This window comes from Tachypleus tridentatus, chromosome 4 (assembly GCF_004210375.1).
Source record: "Tachypleus tridentatus isolate NWPU-2018 chromosome 4, ASM421037v1, whole genome shotgun sequence".
Taxonomy (NCBI): domain Eukaryota; kingdom Metazoa; phylum Arthropoda; class Merostomata; order Xiphosura; family Limulidae; genus Tachypleus; species Tachypleus tridentatus.
The window spans coordinates 66370495-66392723 of record NC_134828.1 but is presented as its reverse complement, the minus strand read 5'-3'; the positions used below and the strand labels follow the sequence as shown (position 1 = coordinate 66392723).

The 22229-nt window shown below is 32.4% G+C and overlaps 1 protein-coding gene across 14 annotated transcripts in view; it reads right to left on the bottom strand.

Annotated features, from left to right (window-relative positions):
* Window positions 1-22229, bottom strand: part of LOC143249335 (polypyrimidine tract-binding protein 1-like) — a 68246-nt gene that overhangs the window by 26392 nt on the left and 19625 nt on the right. For 4 of the 14 annotated variants that reach the window (XM_076498984.1, XM_076498989.1, XM_076498994.1 and 1 more), the window contains 3 exons: window positions 4614-4715; window positions 3686-3832; window positions 173-322 (listed from right to left, as the gene is read on the bottom strand). In XM_076498984.1, the coding sequence (XP_076355099.1) occupies window positions 173-322; window positions 3686-3832; window positions 4614-4715 (399 nt within the window). The other 10 variants (XM_076498995.1, XM_076498990.1, XM_076498999.1 and 7 more) reach the window with 8 other exon arrangements.

The following is a 22229-nucleotide window of genomic DNA, read 5'->3' as shown; positions in this document are numbered from 1 at the left end:
TTAATCAGATGACTATTCTTACATTTCCAAAAATATGCATAATAAACAGACTACTCTAACTATTGACATTTTCTTTGTTAATTCTAAACATGTCATATAACTTGGGAAACTACTAGATTTTTAATTAGTAAATCATCTAAATCTTTTTCACAAAAATTACCATGCTACTGACCGAACCAGGATGTGTGCTGTCTGTCTTCAATTCTTTATGGTTAGAAAACTGTACATAGACTGTACGGCCCTGGATAACTGGAACTCCTGAATTATTATAATAGTTTACCATTTTTGAGGCAGCTCTCTCATCAGCCATCTCTAGAAATGCCTACAGAAAAAAATAAAGTTTCTGAAAGTCTGTAACAGGTGTCTTGTTTATGGTTTTAAAATTGTATCTGATTTTAAACTTAAGTTTATTATATTCTTTTAATCCTCGTTTTCTTGCTGTCTATTTGAATATTTTTAATATCTTGCATGGTTCTTTGGAATCCTTAGTGTATAATTTCTGGTACACGTTTCGTTAATCTTTACTGCTATGTAAGTGTGTTTATGGATTATTTATCTGTATAGGGTTGTTGAATATCTAATTTATCAACTGCATATTCAATTACCTTGTCCTCTGTGACAATACATCTTAAAATCCCCAACCTTCTTGTTGCAGTTCAATTAAAGTATTGTGATTTGCATGTGCAGGTAGTTCCCAAATCTGAAACCTTTTGGAAGGGTTACATTAAGGACTTTAAACATGAAGTGTTTTTATTCCACACTAGTGAAAAAAATGCAATACACAAAATGTTAATGTTTTGAAACAAGGGATATCTAAGATTGAACCACACTAATATAGCAATGGAATGTGTTCTCACTAGAAAAATGTAATTCCATGACTGCCTACTAATTTCCCACTAGAAATAGTGAAGAAAGTTAGAGCTTAAACTGGATGTTTAGCTCAACAACTAGTAGTAATTATTAACTGATTAATCAATGGCCCCATTATTCAATTAGTATAGTGTTCTTCAAACCATGGTATGTACCAGCAAGCAAGGAAAAAAAAAAAAAGGTTTTGCTAGCCATTTGTTGGTAGTTTGCTGTTAAAAAAAGTGGTGATAGTTGCTATCAGCTGGTTGTTGTCCCTCTAATTGGTGGTTCAAAATTAGTGACAGTGGCAGATAGCCTAACTAGCTTTATCATAACAAAGATAAGACAAGGAGATTCTGTGACAATATTTTAATTATTTAAATAACTGGAAAATTCATAAACCTTAATGATGATTAGATGGTTATTTTGATGACAATTTAATTACAATTTTATTAATCAACTGTTTGATTATTTTTGTGGCAATTGATATAATCTTAATTTTGATTAATTATGTGACACTAACTGATAATAACCCCTGCTTAGAGGTATTTGATCACATTGATTAAATCATCAAGCTCTAACTGGAAGTAAACAAATAACACAATGGTCCATTGTAGCTAAAATAGATTCCCACTTTAAAGCTATAAACAATATAATTTACACAGATTTTAGGACTAGAAAATTAACATAAGAGTTATGTTTATAAGTTTATCAAGTTAAAGTGCCTTCAAAAATCCAGATAATTCACTGTTGTTCTGCCAGTGATACAAAATTTCAGAAATGATATACAGATGTCCCAATTTTTTTCCCTCAGTGATTTGCATGTTACTATAGGTTACAGCTATAATGGTAACCTTAACAATGCAGAACTAAGAGCAAGATTAAAGTAAACTCTGCACAGCACTATTAATAGGTAATTATGCTAATACCACTATACTGCAAGGAAATATTTTTGTATGTAATGGATGTCTGAAAAATATAATTCCATTCATGTTAATGTTAGTCTTCTCACAAACACAAATTTATACAATATCATTTTCAAACATCTACAGACTATTTTTGATCTTTCAGTCATTAAAAAATTAATCTTAGCAAGTCATTATTTGGAAGCAACTAACACATTTTGAAGATCATACAAAAAGTAGGGAAGTAACAACGTTCACGTTACATAAAAGTATCCTAAACATTTCACTGAAGGACCATGACATATAACACTATCAAAGGCTTAAGCATGAGTTGTAAAGATTTAATATCCTTAACACAAATCATGAATACTTATCTATAGTTCTTTATTTTCTAGTACACAAGATAGTAAGACCCAGTCCAATTCTTTCCATTACATTAAAAGTTACTGCATTTCTTAATCAATTATCATCCTATTTCCAAAGGGTGTCACTCAAAGAATAATGCAATCTTACCTTTATATCTGACCTAGATTGGTATTAGAGCTAGTTAGTAATAAAATCTAAGTTTCTAATTAGTTAAAACTGTCTTTACTTTCCCTTAAAACTTACAAAATTAGGAAAATTATTAGACACTTGAATGCTTTTTAGCTGAAACATATTCCAAGCATAAAAAAATCTAGCTATGCAAGTTTTCTTTTAATTATGCATTCCAACAGAGTAATATACAATGGAAAAATCAGGCAAAAATATTTCAACTTTTGGTATCAGTAACAAAGAGTCCCCATTATTACAAATGTACATACAATTTTACAAACCATCTCATAACTATTTTAACAAACCAAAACAGCCATCAGAACAAACTCTAAGAACAAGCTCACCACAAAGACTGTCCATATTAGTAACTCCTAAATTTCTCTACTGGCCAAATAAGTCTTTCACACAATTTCTTCTTTTGTTAACATATGATTGGAACACTTTTTTAGGCTGGCTAAGTATGAATATAATAAATTATATTTCTGATAAGACAACAATATTAGGTTTAATGTATTCTTAAATGCTGCATTATTTATTCAGTTCCTTAGGGGTTTTTCCAAGAAGTACATATTAGCATTTCAATCACATCATGGAACTCTTTTGAAAAACCTAACCTGGAGAGACAAGCTTTATTCATTTAACAACTTCAAAAATTGATTGTTAATAATTAACTTTAATGAAATCAACCACTTTTGTATACTGAGTGTAGGCAGTGAGAGGTAATACAGTAGTTGGGTTGAGTACTCACATTTATTCCTATTTAAATCACGACAGCTGTAAAAAATGATTAACTCTGAAGTATCTTTCTGAAGTACCATTCTATAAAGATACACTTCAGGTATATCACTAATACATTTTACAGCTTCCATTTAGTAGATTGTTCCCTGTCTTGTTTTGTTTTTCTTTCTCTATCCTAATTTTATCACTTCTTTTATTTAAATAAAATGCAAAAAAGGTATAAAGGAATTATTTAATTACTTTCTTTGTCCATAAATAAACAAATGGCTGTAGAAACTTCAAAATGGAATAATTTCTAAATCACAAAAGCAAAATCATAGCAAAGTTCATCTTCATACATTTTTGAAGTTTTGTCCTAATACCTTTGGTCCAAATGATAACATTTCACACACAACAAAACATTAACCACTCTTTTAAACTCAGTTCCAGACTGTTGTTCTCATACAATGTTAAACTTGAAAAGTCTATCATGAAAGAGCGATAATGAATAATTGCTATTAAAATTCTTTCTTAATGAGAACAAATAATGCTCAACCTTACTGAAAACAAATACTTATTTTATTCTATCCAATTTCTTTCATTATCAAAAACTAATACAGTTCTTGTAAATTAACACTAAGATCTCTGGCACGTTAATGGCCAAACAGAAATAAACTCACCTGGTTTTTTCCTTTTAGAAGCAAAAGGTTTGTAATTCGACCAAAAGGAATTCCAAGATTGATGATATCAGTCTCCACGGCTTCATTTGGAATGTTCCGTACATGGACCACTCGAGAAGGGTTGTTCAAGTTTCTGTCCAGCTTTGCCTGAAATAACATGTTAATTTCAAAATTTATTCAGAAATTGTTTTCATGACACTGATTTCTCAGAATATAGTTCTATGGCACAAGATATAACAGTTCCACATCAGTATATTCAACAAGTTAGTTTTGGAGTTTCATGCAAAGTAACTCAAAAGCTACCTACACTAGTCATCCATACTTTAGAAATGGTAGACTAGAAGGAAGGCAGCTATTCAACACCACCCACCATCAACTGGTGGGATACTTATCAACAAAAAATACGAGACTGACCATCAAATTACAATGCCTCCACTGCACATAATCAAATATCCTACAGGGTATTATTACTTTTCATATTTTAACTTTTTCTCATTTAGTGAAATGCTGCTACATCTGATGTAGCATAAACCTTATTCACTCTCATGGATCTTTTATTTTTGTTTTTCTGTTACTTAGTTTCATCATACTTAATTTACAGTTCACAAGCTTATAATAAAAGGTAATGATTTTAGCTATACTTTGAAATTATTGTAATTAACTGTTATATTAATTAATGTCTTCCAGTAATTTTTCATACCTTATTATTTTTATTATCATAGAAGTTTATTACTCCATTTTATAATGCTGCTTTCCCAGAGTAAAAGATTACCATTCTACTCACAATTATTTACTCCAATGCTGTAAAAACACATTTAAAAAAAAATAATATTTTTGAGCTAGTAAAAGGACACATGGAAGAGTTGAATGAGAAAATGGTAACAATTTGATTTGTGTTAACTTTGTTCAAAGTAAAAATTCTACTTACCTTTTTGGCATCATTATTATTTTCTTTATGGCCAGGTTTAGGAGTCATAATACCACCATTACTAACTGCAGCTGTTTGAGAAAGTAGTTCGTCAGAACCTCGCTTGAAAAAAAAACAAAAACAATTAAATTAGAAGACACTATTGCACGGAATATCAACTTTTAACAATAAATAATGCAAAGCGTATACTAATTAAGTTTTAAATTAAAGAAGAAAGTGACACTAACTCACGATACCTTATTCTGGATACCAGAGAAAACCAACCTACACCATCTCATTAATCATGAAAGCTAAGCAGATTGTATTAAAGAATACAAACTGAAAAGAAAGGGCATCATTTAAACTTGTTACCAGCAATTTTTAAAAACAATCTAAAACTCACATGACAAGATGAGCCAGTGTTTATAAAAATTTTAAGCATACGCTTTCACAAGATTCTAAGACTACTCGTAAGTACAATACCAAAAAAAAAACATATTTGTATACTTTTGCTTTAAACATGAGATTACAAAGATACCAGTCTCTTTTCCCAAAGAATAAAACAAACTCCAGACTATTGTGTGTGTGTGTGTGTGTGTGTATGTGTGTGTGATTGTAATAATATCTCAGAATTACCATATAAAATACATGACTACTTGTAGGCCAGATGTAGGGGTGAAGTACACACTAATAATCTTCACACAGCATTAGAAAGCGCACTTAGGCCTAGCTTACAATTCTTGGAAAAAACAACTATAGAACTTCGTATTCAAATTTCCATTTTCCTTCCCAATCACCACTCCCTACTTACCATTTCCCGGAACACACTCTATAAACAGCTACATACTGATCACCATGATGACGTCAAGCTTGAGAAAGTACAACTGGCTGAGTTACAGCTTACGCTGTTACAACGATTACTTCTAAAGGACATGAAGATGAAATAATGTCTGTTTATTTAACCAACTTAGAATGCTGCATCTTTAACATAGATTTTATAGTAACAGTACATGCACGTCTTCTTTCTACCTTTCACATTAATAAAATACAAATTAACCACAAATGACTTCTTTAGGATAACTGCACAAAGTTATTCTTACAGTTATAACGATAGAGTGACGGCGAATATTCTCAGTTAGGTAATAAAAAAGGTATATGCCTTAAGATGTTAGCTTACGGATATAAAAGTAACACTTTAATTAACCACGTTATCTATATAACGAAATCTCAAAAATACGACAAAAACTTTGATATACTTCACAAAAGAAACGCCAAAATAACCCGGAAACATTCAGAACAACGTGTGATAGTACTTATAACTAAGCAGGTTTTTCTGGTCAAAGCTGTCTCTGAACCAACTAAAAGCTTCAAGATGTCACGTATATGTTCCTTGCAAGAAACGCAACAATAGTAATCAAACTAGTAAATGAGACACATTTGTGGGTTTCAATGCTAAATATACATTTGACTGTTGGACTAAAAGATTTCGTATTTTTAATTTAGTGTATTAACAGGTTAAATATAGCTACACTCAATCTGTGAAAGTGTGAATAAACAGAATTCAACAATAGTAATCAAACTAGTAAATGAGACACATTTGTGGGTTTCAATGCTAAATATACATTTGACTGTTGGACTAAAAGATTTCGTATTTTTAATTTAGTGTATTAACAGGTTAAATATAGCTACACTCAATCTGTGAAAGTGTGAATAAACAGAATTCAACATAAGATATATCAACTGTTAAACCGCACAGAATAACAAGTTGTAATGAAAATCAATATGCTTCTAAAGTGTTCATAGTTAAGTGTCTACTCGACAGTAACTAATATAACGAAGCGTCAATCAGAACTTTGTGAAATTACAAGATCAGTTTTGTTTGAAATTATTATTTAAACATACGGGGCACTAGCGTATGTACTAAATCTTACCGCGCAGTTGCCAGAAGGAAATCTCGTGCTATTTCTTAGAGCTAAACTAAATATGTGGTCTCGTTTAATATACATTTTATTTAAAAGTTATTGTTATTTTCTGTTTATCCATTGCAGGGTATCAAACCTCCTGTTTTAGCGTTGTTAGTCAGTAAACTTATTCTATTGATTAAAAAAAAAAAGTAAACTGTGGTATTACAGCGTTAACACTTTTATTTGGACATTTCACTTAAAACGTTTATCAGACATAATCTAAATATAGAATTGAAGTGCATGTTACATGGATTTATTTTTTTTAACTCATGCTTCCCAAGTGCTTTGCGGGAAAAGATAACAACCTGGCTCCCGTCTGTCTGCGTTTGTGTGCTAACGTGTAAAACAAGTCAACTTTCAACCTCGACGAGTTAAGAGGTTCATCTATGTTCCTAAAGTATGCATTAAAATTTAGGTTACAAAAAATGAATAAACAAACTTCTAATTTCTCTTGCAGAATTACATAACCCAAAGAAATTTAGTCGTAATATAATTTAAATATTCAGGTTATAATGCAAAAACAACTGATTTCCTTGTTGCAGCACATACACATCAGTGAAATCTAACTACGATTACACAAAAATATGCCAGCCTCAGTGTTTGTTATATCACTAGAATTTCATAATGAAACACAGCGACAAATAAGTTCATATTATCAAAAGAAAAGAAAAAGATGTAGATCTGTTGCATCTCTCAATAAATGTTACAATTATTCGAACGAACATCAGCCACAGCTTTAATGTTTAGGTTTAAATATAACACTAGCAGAGCGAAAATGGAATATAAATTATCACGTTATGCCATTATATGGGTACATAAAACACCTTGCAATACTACTACGTTTTATAATCTTGTATACACAGAATAGTTTCGCCTAGAATTATAAAAACAATGCAGATTGAACAAATAACGTTTTCTACAAGCGAGTTTATCTTCATCAGATGCAACTTTTGTATACGAGACAGGCTCACTTGTTGAAAGTGCTAGTATTTAGGTTTCAAAGACTGGCACGTACATATACTTACTAGATGCTCTGACGTCACAAATGAAACCTCTACAAATATTACACGGCGCGATATTTCATCATTAACAAATTTCATACGATACAAAAACCGAGTACAACGCTACGTTGTAAACTGAACGCTATTCAAAAGTAGCCAATTTATACATAATTCGCACAATCTACCTTTGCCTTCTATAAATTAGGCCTACTGTTCTTAGGAACAGAAATGATGTCGTATACTGACCAAGTGAAAAATAATGACGTTAATAAGAGTTTTAATTATTTTCTCTAAATCTACTGAACGAATTTTAAATATGCTACACGGAATATGGTGCTAATAAGTCTTGCACACTGTGCAAGTCTTGTTCTTTTATTAATCAAGCAAGTTACTTTACAGTATGAATTAAAAAAGTTAAATACTTTAATAAAAGATGTTGCAGTTGCACGTTACCTAAACGTGTGTCAATACTTACAGGTGGCTTAAAAAAAAAAGGGGGGGGAGGAGAGATCAAGATGATTTCACATTTAAACTAGATATTTAAAAGCCAAACATTTAGTATGGTTAAGTACCCACTCACCTAGGGTATCAAAAATGAATGCCAGAATAAGTAACTTCAATAACTCACTCACACACACACACACACACACACACACAGAGTCCTCTAGACAGAACCCGTGACTGTATGGCCTTATTCTTACAAGGAGGAACAAGAAAACGACCATGGACTTCACAGACAACAGATAGGCATGCCACGCGTTCTTCTGTTTTTATATAGTTGTCACATCCGGGATATACAAAAACGTGCCCACGAGCTTTTCCATAACAAATATTATAACCTAATCACACTGTATAACACAATCCTAGTCTCCTCAAAAGTTAAGACACTTTAAATTAACAAAGGTATTCAGCAAACATTATTAGACAACTCCTATATAATTATACTCACCATCTGGTTAGTAATGACAAATTGGTAACGTTGTTCTACGAGATTCTTTCTTTCTTCAGTTTACGTGCGATTTATCCACACAATATTTACGACAGTTTCCTCCAGTGTAAAGACAATTATACTACCGTAGTGTTTCAGGTTTAGGGCAAGATAATAAGACAGAATATACAGATGGAAGTTGGGATAGAATGAAAATGCTAGTAAGCGTTACAACAGAATAGTTATATAAACGAGAATAACAGCAGGGCGCAAACTCTCTGATAAGTGTTAGCTCACTCCCGTTAACCGAGAACAAAGAGTTACGAGAGTATCTAAACACGACCAGTATGTTTAGTGTTTCTCTCCCAATGGTGATAGTCTCGTTCACAAGAGTTGGAGCTGCACGCAACAGACCAGAAGGCTAACCAGATTGTCAGAAGCATAGTGTACTTGCGCATACATACTCAAGAGTTAGGTAACGCTTTTCCCGCCATTAAGCTTATCAAACAAATGTATCTTAAAACACGAATTTATGAATATTTGATACAATAATATACAATGTATACGTTTATTAAAGAATAAATTCATTCTGTCACAAACATATTTTTGTTGTTACTGCAAATTAACTAACTATATATATACACATATAGAAAATAATCTATCACAGCATAATAGCTTTTCTAGAATATACCAAGTTGTTACATGATATATAAGTAAAAGCATTAATATTTATGTGGCTTATTTCCCATCTTTTGCTGTATCCTACTTCAGGACCAGAGGCGTCGCTAGGCGCTAGCACACGAAGCTTATGCCCCGATATATTTTTACAGTGCCTCCCCTCAATTCCCAGTTGGTGTCTTTAAAAATTAGATTAGAAAAACATGATCGAAATCATACTGAAATTCCCAAAATTCACGCGCCTATGGGCCTAAGTCCCGAATCTTTTAAGTATCTAGCGACGCTTTTACCAAGGACTATGGATATCAACGGATATTTCGCAGAATCTGGTAGTGCGAAATAAATTGAAAAATTTATCACGTTTAAAAACTTATTTACAATAAGACTAATGACAACATTCAATTAACAGCAGTGCTGAAATCCGTAGTTTGAGCCCTAAAGTATAGTACAGCGTATAAAAGGTTATTTTCAAAAAACCTGTACGTTTAAAATATCTTAAAAATACTTGTCCTAGGGATTTTGTTTGTTGAGCACAAAACTACACAATAGGTCATTTGAGATGTCTCCACCACGGGTAAAGAAACTCAGTTTTTAGAGCTGAGAAAAAATGTCAAGTCACACTGAGAACCACAGGCTACATTCAGAAGATTCTGGACTTGTACATTACAATGCACACCTAAATCACTTTCTCCCAAACTAACACAGTTTTTACTTTTTCAGCAAGACAATTTGAATAAAATATTATAGCTTGGATTAACGAAGATCGCGCACACAGTTAAAATAATGTTTCATTTAGGGTTAAACTTGAAATGTTAGGAACGATGGAGAGCATACTAAAATTCATTTTCTTTATCAATTTTAGAAAACCTTGCATCTCTGAATAAAACTTGATAGTCTCTATATGACAACGGGCCTCTGTGTTTCGTTTCTCTAAAACAAGTAGTTTAAAAAAAAATGTAAATATGGAATTATCTTTATAATCACATCGTACTTAACATAAAGAAAAATGAAACAAAAAATCATCATTTAATTCTTAATTATTACACACGTTTTCACCAAACAACAAAATAAACAATGCCAGTGGCAGTAGTTCACAATAATGTCGCAAACCAATAAAATCAATGTAAAATGCAATACATAAGAATCTACTAACCTATGTAAAAACCAGCGTGCGTCACGTTATGTAACGCTTAGTTTCTCAAAATAGGTGTCAGAAAAGCTAAAATGCATTTATCCAGATAAAATAGTTTGATCGCTTCTGCCTATTATGTGTTTAGTGATGAGGATATAAGGAGGCTGTGAAGCCTTTTAAGTGTAGTGAGTGTTAATACAATAAGCCTAAAGTAAAGACGTAATATGGGATTACCTAGCCTGGAACCAAGTGCATACAATTTATCATGAAAGTAAAAATATCGATTCAATTTTAAACAAACCTTTTCTGAATTAAGCTATTTAATTTTATATCCACAATGTTTTTAATATATAAAAAATGCTTCTTTAATCAACGGGGACCTAACTGAGAAATCTACAAATATTTTTCCAATTTTGTTGTCTAGACATTTCATTTTATACCTTCAGTATATAGACTAACTAGGTTATATTTCTGTTACTAAACAACATGACATAAAAATTATTGTTAGAACACAGTGTTACCAAAACGCAGTTTTTTTTTCTCTGCATGTATATATATTAGAAGTTGTTAATCTAGCTGATTTTAACCCAATAATTATGGTATGAATACTCTATGAATACATTTCATAAATTACCTTAATTTTGATAGGTTTACAAACAAATTAACCAACGTTGGACTGCCTCGACTGTACTATTCTGCCTTTTTGTTGGTTAAATTTAAATTTCGCAAAATTTATTTCATTTAGCTATGAAATGTAAAGTTAGGGTATACTATAAGGGGTTAGTAACTGCCTCGTGACTTTTGACGAGCTATAAGCTAGTTTTAAAATAAAAGCAACAAATATCTAGTCAGTACACTTTACAAGAAGTTTAATATTATATTTATTATAGTATGACGTAAAAACTCTCGTTTTCATGCTTGTCGTAAGTGCTATTACGTATACAGTGGGTTATTTCGTACTTTCAACCTAATAGATATCTCATGCGACATATCGGTTAAACGGTCAGGTCAGCCATCCATGGGGTTAATATGTATAGATACGTAATTTTGATCTACTAACCAGAGAAAAGGCAAGAAGTCAATAGCATCCACTGCCGGCTCAAAACCAATCAATGGAATTGAATGTCACTCTTATAACGCACATACAACTGAAATTAAGTAGAGTTTGCGGCATCAAAGCGCGCCTCTTGGATCTTCCAATCCGCAAATGGAAAAGCTAACCTCTGACCAACGCCCAACCCCTAACTGACTAACAGGTATTTTTTTCACCGAACAGATTTACAAGTATGAGTACCTACAATCACAACAGTCACATATTTTACACACACATTGAACTTGGAAAGCACGAATTATACCGTACAAGTCCTATAAAACCAATCATATAATTATCTCAAACCATATATTACTATTATTATCGGTCTTCTTTGTATCACACATGTACACGGCTCTGATGAATCACATGCGTTCCAAAATGACATTTCACGTGTTAGTGACAACAGATAGCGTAGTTATTTTCAAAGTTCCCAAAACAAAATGCCCATTTCTGATACTCATAGCGAGCTATTATAGTAATTTATGACATTACTACATATCGCATGTCTATTCAGCAGTATTTTCTTTTCTAATTTACTCACTCTGAGGGTACTGAAAATTATGCAATATCTATAGTAAACAATTACAGACTTGTAATGTTTTGATTACCTGATATTTCAATGAAACGTATCACAATATATTATAATAAAAAATATGAAAAAAGTTTTATCTAACAATGAAAAAATTTAAAATAAGTACTTGTCTACAACTAAGTTAAACAATTATAAAATTTATAAAAAATTAAAGAAATATACATAACAGAAATTAAGTATATACGGAAACAGACGTGAATAGTATGATGTTTGACATTTAAACCATTCTTTCGTTACGGTACACAATATGATGCTGCTTATTATAAAACTTAGAAATTCCAACAAGTTACTTTTAACTTGAATTTAATTACGGGTCCAGCCAATCAAAATTTATATTTCTACTAGCGACTACTTTTACTCAGAGCTAATTTAAGGGAAACAATCCTTATCATTAAAATGTACATAATTTCTTCCACCTGATACCAAAATCATACGAATGGAGGAATGTTTCATGAGTGAGAAGTCACCGACATAATTTCAACAGAGAGACGTGAATATAAGGTATTAATTTTCCAAAGCTACACAATGGGATCTCTATATTCTGCCCATCACAGGTATCTAAACCCGATTTCTAGCGTTGAAAATCCGCAGACATGCCAATGGTGTTCTCTCCCTGTGTCAAATATTAACGCTTATAAAGTTAATTTTTAGTTTCATGTTTTCGTTTCCTTTAAGCAAAGTTACTGTTACTCTTAATTTTGATCTAATTAGTGATTGATGAACGAGTTAACTAACTTCATGGTGTATTCAAACAGGTCAGAAATACAAGTTCAGTGTATAATTCTTTCACTTTAGTTATGGAGTTTCACTTCTAAGAGGTTACGTTTGGAGCATTACTTTTATCTTATTTGTCATTCATTTGTGCAACAAAATTTTAACATTATTTAAGACGGTTGCAGCTACTTATTTTTTCATATTTTACTCGAACTTTTCTAACTTATTCGGAATGAAATTAACAACTTTGCTCATATCTTATTTGCAGATGGTTCGACCTCTTTAATGTAATTTCTGTGGTCAAACACCAACTATGATTATTTCCTTGGTAGTCTTATTTAAGTGTCTAGCAAATTCGGGTATTTATAAGTTCATTGTTACACACTGTAGGATAAGAATATTTACTTCACAGCGTTCATAAATAAACGTTTTTTTTTCTCTCTCTCGTAACATTAAACCTCTAAAACATGACCACGAAATTAAACAGAAATACTGCTGTACAAAAACAATTAATTTATTAAAGCATTATACTTACCTAAACTACACTAATATCAACTTATTTGAACAAATATAACGTACAAATGACAACACAACCTGGAGTATTAAATGGTCTGTCGAAAGTTTTTAACTGCCGAATATGTTCGGTTATAAAAAACAAAAAAAACAGTAAACATGGTGGGACGTTTTTCATATGCCACATAAAAACGTCACTAAACACTTGTGAGTGTTGTATGCTATTTCCTCTTTAATCGTTTTATTTTTTAAAATAAACTACCTCTTGTCTTCTTTCAGAGAATAATTTAAATAATTACTGTGTTGTTAATCCTTAACGTAAGTTTGATTTTTAACTGACTTTACTAGAATTGATAATAATTACGATTCACTTTCTTAATCTAGTTCACACCATACAATCAGTAACATAAATAACGTCTATACCTCTATCACATCTGTCGTAGTCCTGATTGAAGAGAATTACTACTGGTGAAAGACCTCTTCCTCACTGGATGTGGTATGTTGTGTGGTTGACATTATTAATTTACTATTCACTGAAGCAGAAATATAGACAATTATATGACATGATGACAGATGAAGTTGAGAAACGGTTATTGGCTAAAATTGATACTATATCTTTAATCAAGTTACAAGGTCAAATTAGCATCATTTATTTCAAAGATATTATCACTTTCTTACCATATTAAGCTCAGAAGAAATTCAGGAAATTCAAAAACGGTAACAAGTTTGGTTGAATAGTACTGAAATTGAACCAAAATTAAAACGTATTATTTTTATGTATAAAATTAATTAAATTTCTAGTTTAGTAAATTTCAAAAATGAATCATCTTGATTTTTAAATGTGTGGAAGAACGAATACAAGTTTATTTTTTAATACAGTGGTACAGTTTTGCTCTTGAGGTAGAATTCACCTATCCAGACATAATAAAGAGTTAGCTTAGAAGTTTGTCTTCCATACATAGTCCAGAATTATTCAAAATATTCTGTGATAATACTTACTTGCTTTTACTTATATATTTTTTATGATTGTCTCTCTCTGTGTGCATGTTTATATTATATATATAGGTACACACATATACCTTAAACTTATTCACAATACCTTTATTTCAAACGTGCGTTACTGAAACACTACTCTTCCATTACATAAAAGTTTAAATTATCTAAAAAACACGTTATACATTTAATAAGTGCCACTTTAGCAAGGTTGTCTTTTATATATTTTATAATACAGTATCTAGCATTCATAACTGTTCATTTTGTTCCCTCACAGTTTTAAAAGAAGCAATTAGTACCTCAACAAAGCTGTTAGGAAAGTTAACAATTTAACTTTTCTGTTAGAAAAACAATAGTAATAAAAGAAATAATGGGACATCAGATATACAAAACATGGAGAAAGTAAAAAAAGAAAAAGTTCTGTGTTGCCTCACCACTTTATCAGTCACACACCCCCGCATTCAACTGCGTATATAGAATAGACTTCTATGAAGGGCGGAGGAAACACTACTGTATTAAGTCCTTTAAATACGAAGGCTCAACTAGTTTGAAAAAGCTTAGTGGAAACTAAGTCACCAGGTATAACTTATGAACCAATTGTTTAACAAAAGTTTCTCAATATATATATATATATATATATATTAAACATACTTAACTTTAATGGCAATCATCAAGTTTTAAACAGCAGTAGTTACGTTACTTCATCATGTGCAATAGCTGATTCTGCCAGTTACACAGAAAGACTTATCAATTTCCCCTTTTCTCCCACGAGTTAATAATTCAATGCGTTTTGGTATTTGAATAAAAAAAAATGTACAAAATAAGTGATTTCACATTTAACTCCATTACCAACAAGCTCATTCATGTAACTGTTCACTTTACAAGTACCACACGTACAAAAACACTTTACCTTACTTGTGTTTTCCGAATGCTAACAACCTACCTTACTGAGTTCACACTAACATGAAAGATTAATCTTAACCACCCAAGACAAGATGTCCCCAATTACTTGTTTACCGTAGCACAAAACTGAAAACACAAGTAAATGCAAGTATTTAGGCTATAAAAGCAGACAGAAGCAAGTGACAATACTACCCTTTCATCAAAGTTAGTGTTTTCCACATAGAAGGTCATACTTTCAAGCACTACTGAATTCAATGTATTTTCCCCAAATATGCGTTAAATAAAAAGACAATTATTTGAACAACAAAACAAATTTAATATGCCCTCAACATAAATCAAGTGGTATAAATGTTGCGATTCCTCTCTCTTATTTTCATTTGTGTATCTCTCAGTGACTCCACACACATCAATTATTTCTGTTTGACGGTCCATATCACAAAATACACGCGACTATTAACTTATGATTGCTGTTCAGGCTTAACAAAGCCCGCGCCACCTTGTGTACATTCTAATAAGAAAATATAATGTAGTTCTATTCGTATGGAATTTATTTTTAAATTTCGCGCAAAGCTCATATGGAATTATGGCGACACCTAGGATTATACAAATCAACATTATCAAAAATATGAAATTTAGATCAATTTCATAAAATGACGTTCAACTTATTTTGATTTTCCTTTACAAAAAGCTATCTGTTCACGCTCCGAGAATCAACGTGTACTTATAGTTAAAAAAAAAACCCACAAAAAACAACTGTAACGTTGAGACAAAACAAGACCTGTTAAAATCATGAAACTCGGTAGGTTTATTCCTGTCAATAAACCAATAAAATGAGCTTGTGAGAACAATGCGAGTCTAATTATCTTAGCTTGTAAATCCAGTTAACGGTAACAGGTAATTATTTCCTATCCAAGTGGCATACCGATAACATTTTCCAGTATCTTGTTATTCTAGTTTGAAATGTTTAGCCTTATTTTCAGTGATTTATACTATTAGTACATTTCACCAACACGTACTTCGTATATACCCGTTTATATTTTATTAACTGCAGGCACCAAATACCATTACAGACAATAAATTATCAGTTTTAATTATTACTTGACACCTAACAGCGCTGTAGAAAGTGTTTGGTAATAGCACACCTTTCCTATTCTTTCCTTTAATCATTCAAAAACTTCACAGTCCGAAATAACGACAAACGTAAATATTAGCAAAAATAACAAAACACGTAGTTTATTCTAAAACAATTTCAGTTCACATCTTTCTTATTTAAAACCGTCCAATTAATCTCATGATTTACATATCTAAAATAATTTATAGATAAAAGTTTTATAGATACTTGTGTGACAAATAACAGGAAAATATTTTCAAGCGAGTTCTGAGTCATACAGCTTGCTTTTGTTGACACCGCAGAAAAGTCCAGAATATACAGACACACGTGATGACGGAAGAGTGGTTTTTGGACGCGTTACGTCTTATCAGTACGTGTACTAAAATATCAACCCATAAAATAAAATAAAAAATTAAAATATATATTCAGTTTCCGCACAAGTGAACACGTTTAACATGTAGTTAAATAAAAACATATTAACGATTCTAAGAAATTAAAATATCCCGTATTTTTTATGATTATTCGCTGGAGCTTAGTTTTCATTAAGTAAGCGTACTTAAAACAAGTAAAATAAAATGTAATTCAAAATTATGGAGAAATTTTATGTTTTGCTTTATCACAAGCTTCGTTGTTTTACCAGCTGTTAACAAAAATACGAAAAAAAAAAGTAAAAGTATATGCTGAATAAAATTAAGGAGAAAAAGAATAAAAGGGCCCCGGCCTGGCCGGGTGGGTTAACGTGTTCGACTCGTAATCTGAGGGCCGCGGGTTCGAATCCCCGTCGCACCAAACATGCTCTCCATTTCAGCCGTGGAGGCGTTACAATGTGACGATCAATCCCACTATTCGTTGGTGAAAGAGTAGCCCAAGAGTTGACAGTGGGTGGTGATGACTAGCTGCCTTCCCTCTAGTCTTACACTGCTAAATTAGGAACGGTTAGCGCAGATAGTTCTCGTGTAGCTTTGCACGGAATTCAAAAATAAACAAACAAAACAAACGATAGAATAAAAATAATCTTGTAGACATTTCAGAAAGAAACGTTCACACCAGATCAAGGGTAAAACGGTTGTGTTGAAAGCAAGTGCATGAGTTTGGTAATTTATAGAAGAATGAGAAGTGAAACCGATGAAACAGTTTCAAACACTTGAATTCCCGATGATTCTGTTTCAATATATTATATATTAAAGAATTTGAAAATTCCATGGTAAAACAAAATAGCTATAATCATTTTCACAGTATATATCATTTTACTTTCCAATCCCAGAAAGATGGTTCTTGTTTCCGCAACGAAAAAACATACGTGTCGTGCAGTGTTAAAGCTATTTAAAGCTCAACAAGTTTAGCTAACAAGCGTATATAAATAGTTATCCCTTTTCTAACCATAGGCTTAAAGTACGATCGGATAGAAAAACAAAACGTATTTCATCTTTACACCAAACCAATAACAAAAATTTTCGAAGCGATAATTTATTGTTCACATTACGTTTCTTTAATATATAGTCCATAATATATTGTCACTATAGGCTCGTCTTGGCCAAGTGATTGAGCTGCTCAACTCGTAATCTGATGGTCGCGGGCATGAATCCCCGTCACATTAAATATGCTCGCACTTTCAGACGTGGGGCGTTGTAAACTTTCAATCAATTCCACCATCCGTCGGTAACAGAGTAGCCCAAGAGTTGGCGATGGATGGTGATGACTATCTTCCTTCTCTCTAGTTTTTCACTTTTAAATTAGGGATGGCTAGAGCAGATAGCCTTCGTGTAACTGTGCGCGAAGTTCAAGACAAACATTGTCACTACCGCCTCTGGTATTCCTATGACTTGCACTTTAACAACCAAAGTCAATTCCGCTAAGGGTCAGAAACGGTGTTGTTTATTCAAGTACTTGAGTTGTTTACAATTATTAACACACTTCAACAAGTATAGGCCGAAACAATCTAGTGTTGTAGGCACTATTCAGGTTTCGGATTTAAAAACATGATCAGATTTAAATTAAAACAGTCTGAATCATTGCTCCAGATTGTTCATTAAACATACCTACAACTACATACGTTGCTAATCTTTTTAATAAATTAAACAGAAATCACATCCACATCCACATAAAGAGCAAGTCCTTCAGTAAATACCAGGTTTCATCCAACGAGCTTCTGAGTGGAGATATGAATACAGTTTCAAAAACGGTACCCCAGAACATGATGAGATACGAGGAGAGAAATGCGATGGCAAATTTTAGTTCACTGACCCTGAAAGCTGACTCTTATATCACCCCTAATACGTGGGTACCCTTCTGAGAGCGTTTAAACTCTCTTATTAAGAGAGCTACGCCATATAAAAATACCCCAACGGCCATTCCGAGTCTGTCTGCTAATTTTGGTGCTGTTAACTTCAAATACGTGGGAGGAATTCGCGGACAAAAACTTCAATGTGAATTAATACGGGGTTACTTATTATACAACAAAATACGCAGAAATATTAGAAAACGTCACATATAATAGCATACGTTGCTCAGCAACTAATGCGATAAGATATTCTTGACCCAAAGTTGACAGAAAGACTGGGTATTTTGCATGATACAAGATCGAGATTTTCAAGGACATTCTGTACCATCTAGTCTTTCAAAATACTGCTTTACTTCATTAAAGCAAAAACTATTCGCATAGTAAATACTCTGTTCACATCCTTCAGAAACCGCAGAAAACAAAGACCACACAGAATAAGTGTTCGTAGGGTAAAATCTACTTACATATACACTCTTTGTTTAGTTCGATAATATTTTGTACTGTTCAACTAGACATCTTTATTTAGACAAATACATTTTTTACAGTTAGAATTTTAGAAAGCTAAATCACTTTAAAAAAAGCGCAAGTTAACCTGACTACAGAAGCGATGTTCATGATCTACGAATGACTTTAGTCCAGTGGTGGGCAACTCCATGGCCAATGGCCAAATGTGGCTAGCTCGAGTTTAGGAACCAACTTTTATCAACATTTTTTATCGCAAATTTGGTAATCAGCAACTGCACTGCCTCACATCATCGCTGATGTCGCGCGCTTCATTACTGCCACAGAATCCGCCCATTTTGTAACGTCAGTCTGGTTTAGATATTTGTTATCGAGTGTGCGTTGTTTTGCATGCGCTTGCAAACATTTTTATTGTGCAACTTTCAAGTATTTAAATGTTTTGTTTTTAATCCCATAATATGGATAAGTGGATAATTCGAAAACGAAAAAACCCAGATGATGGTGAACATTCAAAAAATAAAAGACAATTTAATTGATTCTAACATTACTGCCGAAAAGAGAATGGTGCGTGACTGATAAAACGTGAAACGAGAAGTTGATGAACGCTGAAAGCTGAAAATTGCAGTGATTGCAGCAAATAATAAACCAGTGCATCTTTTGTGTAACAAAGTTTTTAGAAATAATAAATTATACAACCTTAAGCTACATTTTAACAATTTTCATAACGAATTTTATGTGAAATTTTTCCAGTTGATAGCAAAAATCATATGGATGAAATTAGCCGCCTAAAACCCCAACTTCATGAACAAAAGTGAGGCCTGAAAATATTTTTATCATTGATAGAACTAGCTACGTTAGCTAGCTATAAAGTAGCTTCGATTCTAGCTCAAAAAATAATTTTTGTATGATGAACTAGTAAAAGAAATATTGATTGTTGTCATTGAAACTGTTGAAGAATTATGATTCAAAAATAAAAGATGACATTCTTCAAAACGTAAATAATTTTCAATTAAGTCGAAGAACAATTGTCCTCAGAATGGTAGAGTTAGTGAAAGGCATAGAAAATCAGTTGCTTGAACAACTGAAAGACTGTTTGTATTTTTCTTTAGCACTAGATAAGTCAACAGATGTTAGTGACACTGCACAGTTGATATGTTGGATTCGATATGAAACTTCAGATCTTCAAACGAGGGAAGAAATACTTGGCTTTTGTGGATTACGGGATCAAACATGTGGTAAAAACATCTTTGAAAAATTTCTTCAAATGTCAAAAAAATTCAATCTGGATTTTAAAAAACTGGTTTTGTCACAACAGACGGTGCTCTGCCATGACTGGAGCGAAATTGAGATTTGTTTCTCTTTTGAAGCAGCGTTTAATTGAAAATAATGTGAAGTTCACGCTGTCATCTTTTCATTGCATTTTGCATCAGTAAAACTGGTGTGCTCAGATGTCTAAAAGTGATGAACTGAAAATTTGATAAACATTGTTGTAAAAATTGTGAATTATATTACAAGTGGAAGCTCTCTCATCCATCGACAGTTTGAGCCTATGAAGAAAAGCATTGACTGTACCATTGATTATCTTTCTAATTTTGCAAAAATAGTATCTTGTTGAAAAAGGTAAGATTGAAAATTTTCCTGAAACTGTGTCATGGCAATGTGATTTGCACTTTCTGTGTGACATGATGACTCACTTAAATAATTTGAATACGAAGCTTTAGGGAAAAGGTAAAATAATACGCGAGCAATCAGTCTATTCATGAATTTCAATTAAAGCTAAACCTCCCTGCGGAACAATTACAAAAGAATGATTTGACACATTTTTTAAAGTTGAATACTTTTCTAGAAAATAATAAATACTGATTTCTCCGATGCTAAAGATAATCTTTATGTAAACTGGATCAAAAATCTTATCTCAAAAATTTGAATTATATTTCTCCGAATTTAAAAAAATATTGAAACTGATATTTGAATTTTTGCATTATCCATTTCAATTTGACTTAGGAAACTCCAGTAAGGAAATTACATCTTTTTTGTCTTTGGATAAGTGTGGATTTGAAGACGAGATGTAGAACGCATAAAAAATACACAAAATGTTCTATCAGAGATGTGGCTCACTATTTTGATAAATGATTTTCCAAATTTAAAGATAGCAATTTCAAAATTATTTTCCATGTTTGGATCCACATGGGTGTGCGAGTCAACATTTTATACGCTAGATTTTATGAAGTCTAGATACAGATCTCGGCTTACTGACATAAATTTAGAAGCAGAGGTAAAATGCTCATTGAGCACAGATATTAAGCCAAATTTCACGAAACTTGATGATGAAAACCCATCAATTTTCACATTGAATCTTAGTTGAAATGCAATTATTTTAATGAAACTAACATCTTTCAATGTTATTTATTTTTAATAGTGTGGCCAACGCTGTTTTCATTAGCCACAGTTGTGGCCGTTATGAAAAATAACTTGCCCACCTCTGGTTTAGACATTACAACCCATATTCCACCACTGATAACTCTAGTTATGGATTATAAATTATTGTTGCGGGGCGTAGTTTTCCATACAGTGAACTTTTACACAGTAACTTAAAGACAGCGTTGCCAAATATTCACCACATGATTTCTTTATAAAATCAATCAATTGGGTCTAGACGACAACTTCTGAGGGTTCGATTGAGCAACTCCAAAACACAGAAGTCCATGGGAAATGTCTGCGATTACAGTTTCTCTACTTGTATCTTGCTGGATGAATGCCCTGATCAGATTATCTAATCTGGGTGGAAGATATCGCATTATAGTAGTTTCAGTGAGTTCGTCTAAAAGTGTCCATAGTTGACTTTAGCAATGTCCTCGAACTTTACGGAAATTTAACTTACCATTAAAGCCGTAACCTGCAACCTTTGTGACATGTTCTGTGCCATACGTGCCACGTCTTTTCATCAGTAGAACGATAATAACTCACCCGGACATTCTTGAAGATATTTAAATAGACGTATATGTTTTGTCAAAGGCGAGGCACACGTCCATTTGTCGCATGCCAGGTATTGCTCATAAATCACACTCGACTTCCGTTCAGTTACGTGCTTTGGGTGAATTTTGCGACATGGCTCTTGCTACTCTCTGTTGACAAATCGTTGTGAATTATTTTGTTTACAGTTCTAAAGGAGACTCTTATTTTCGCTATAATATCTCGTCGTGTTCTTTTGTGACTAACTGCTTAATTTTTTTAAGAACCCCAGTGTGGGACTGTGAGGGCTATAAAATAGA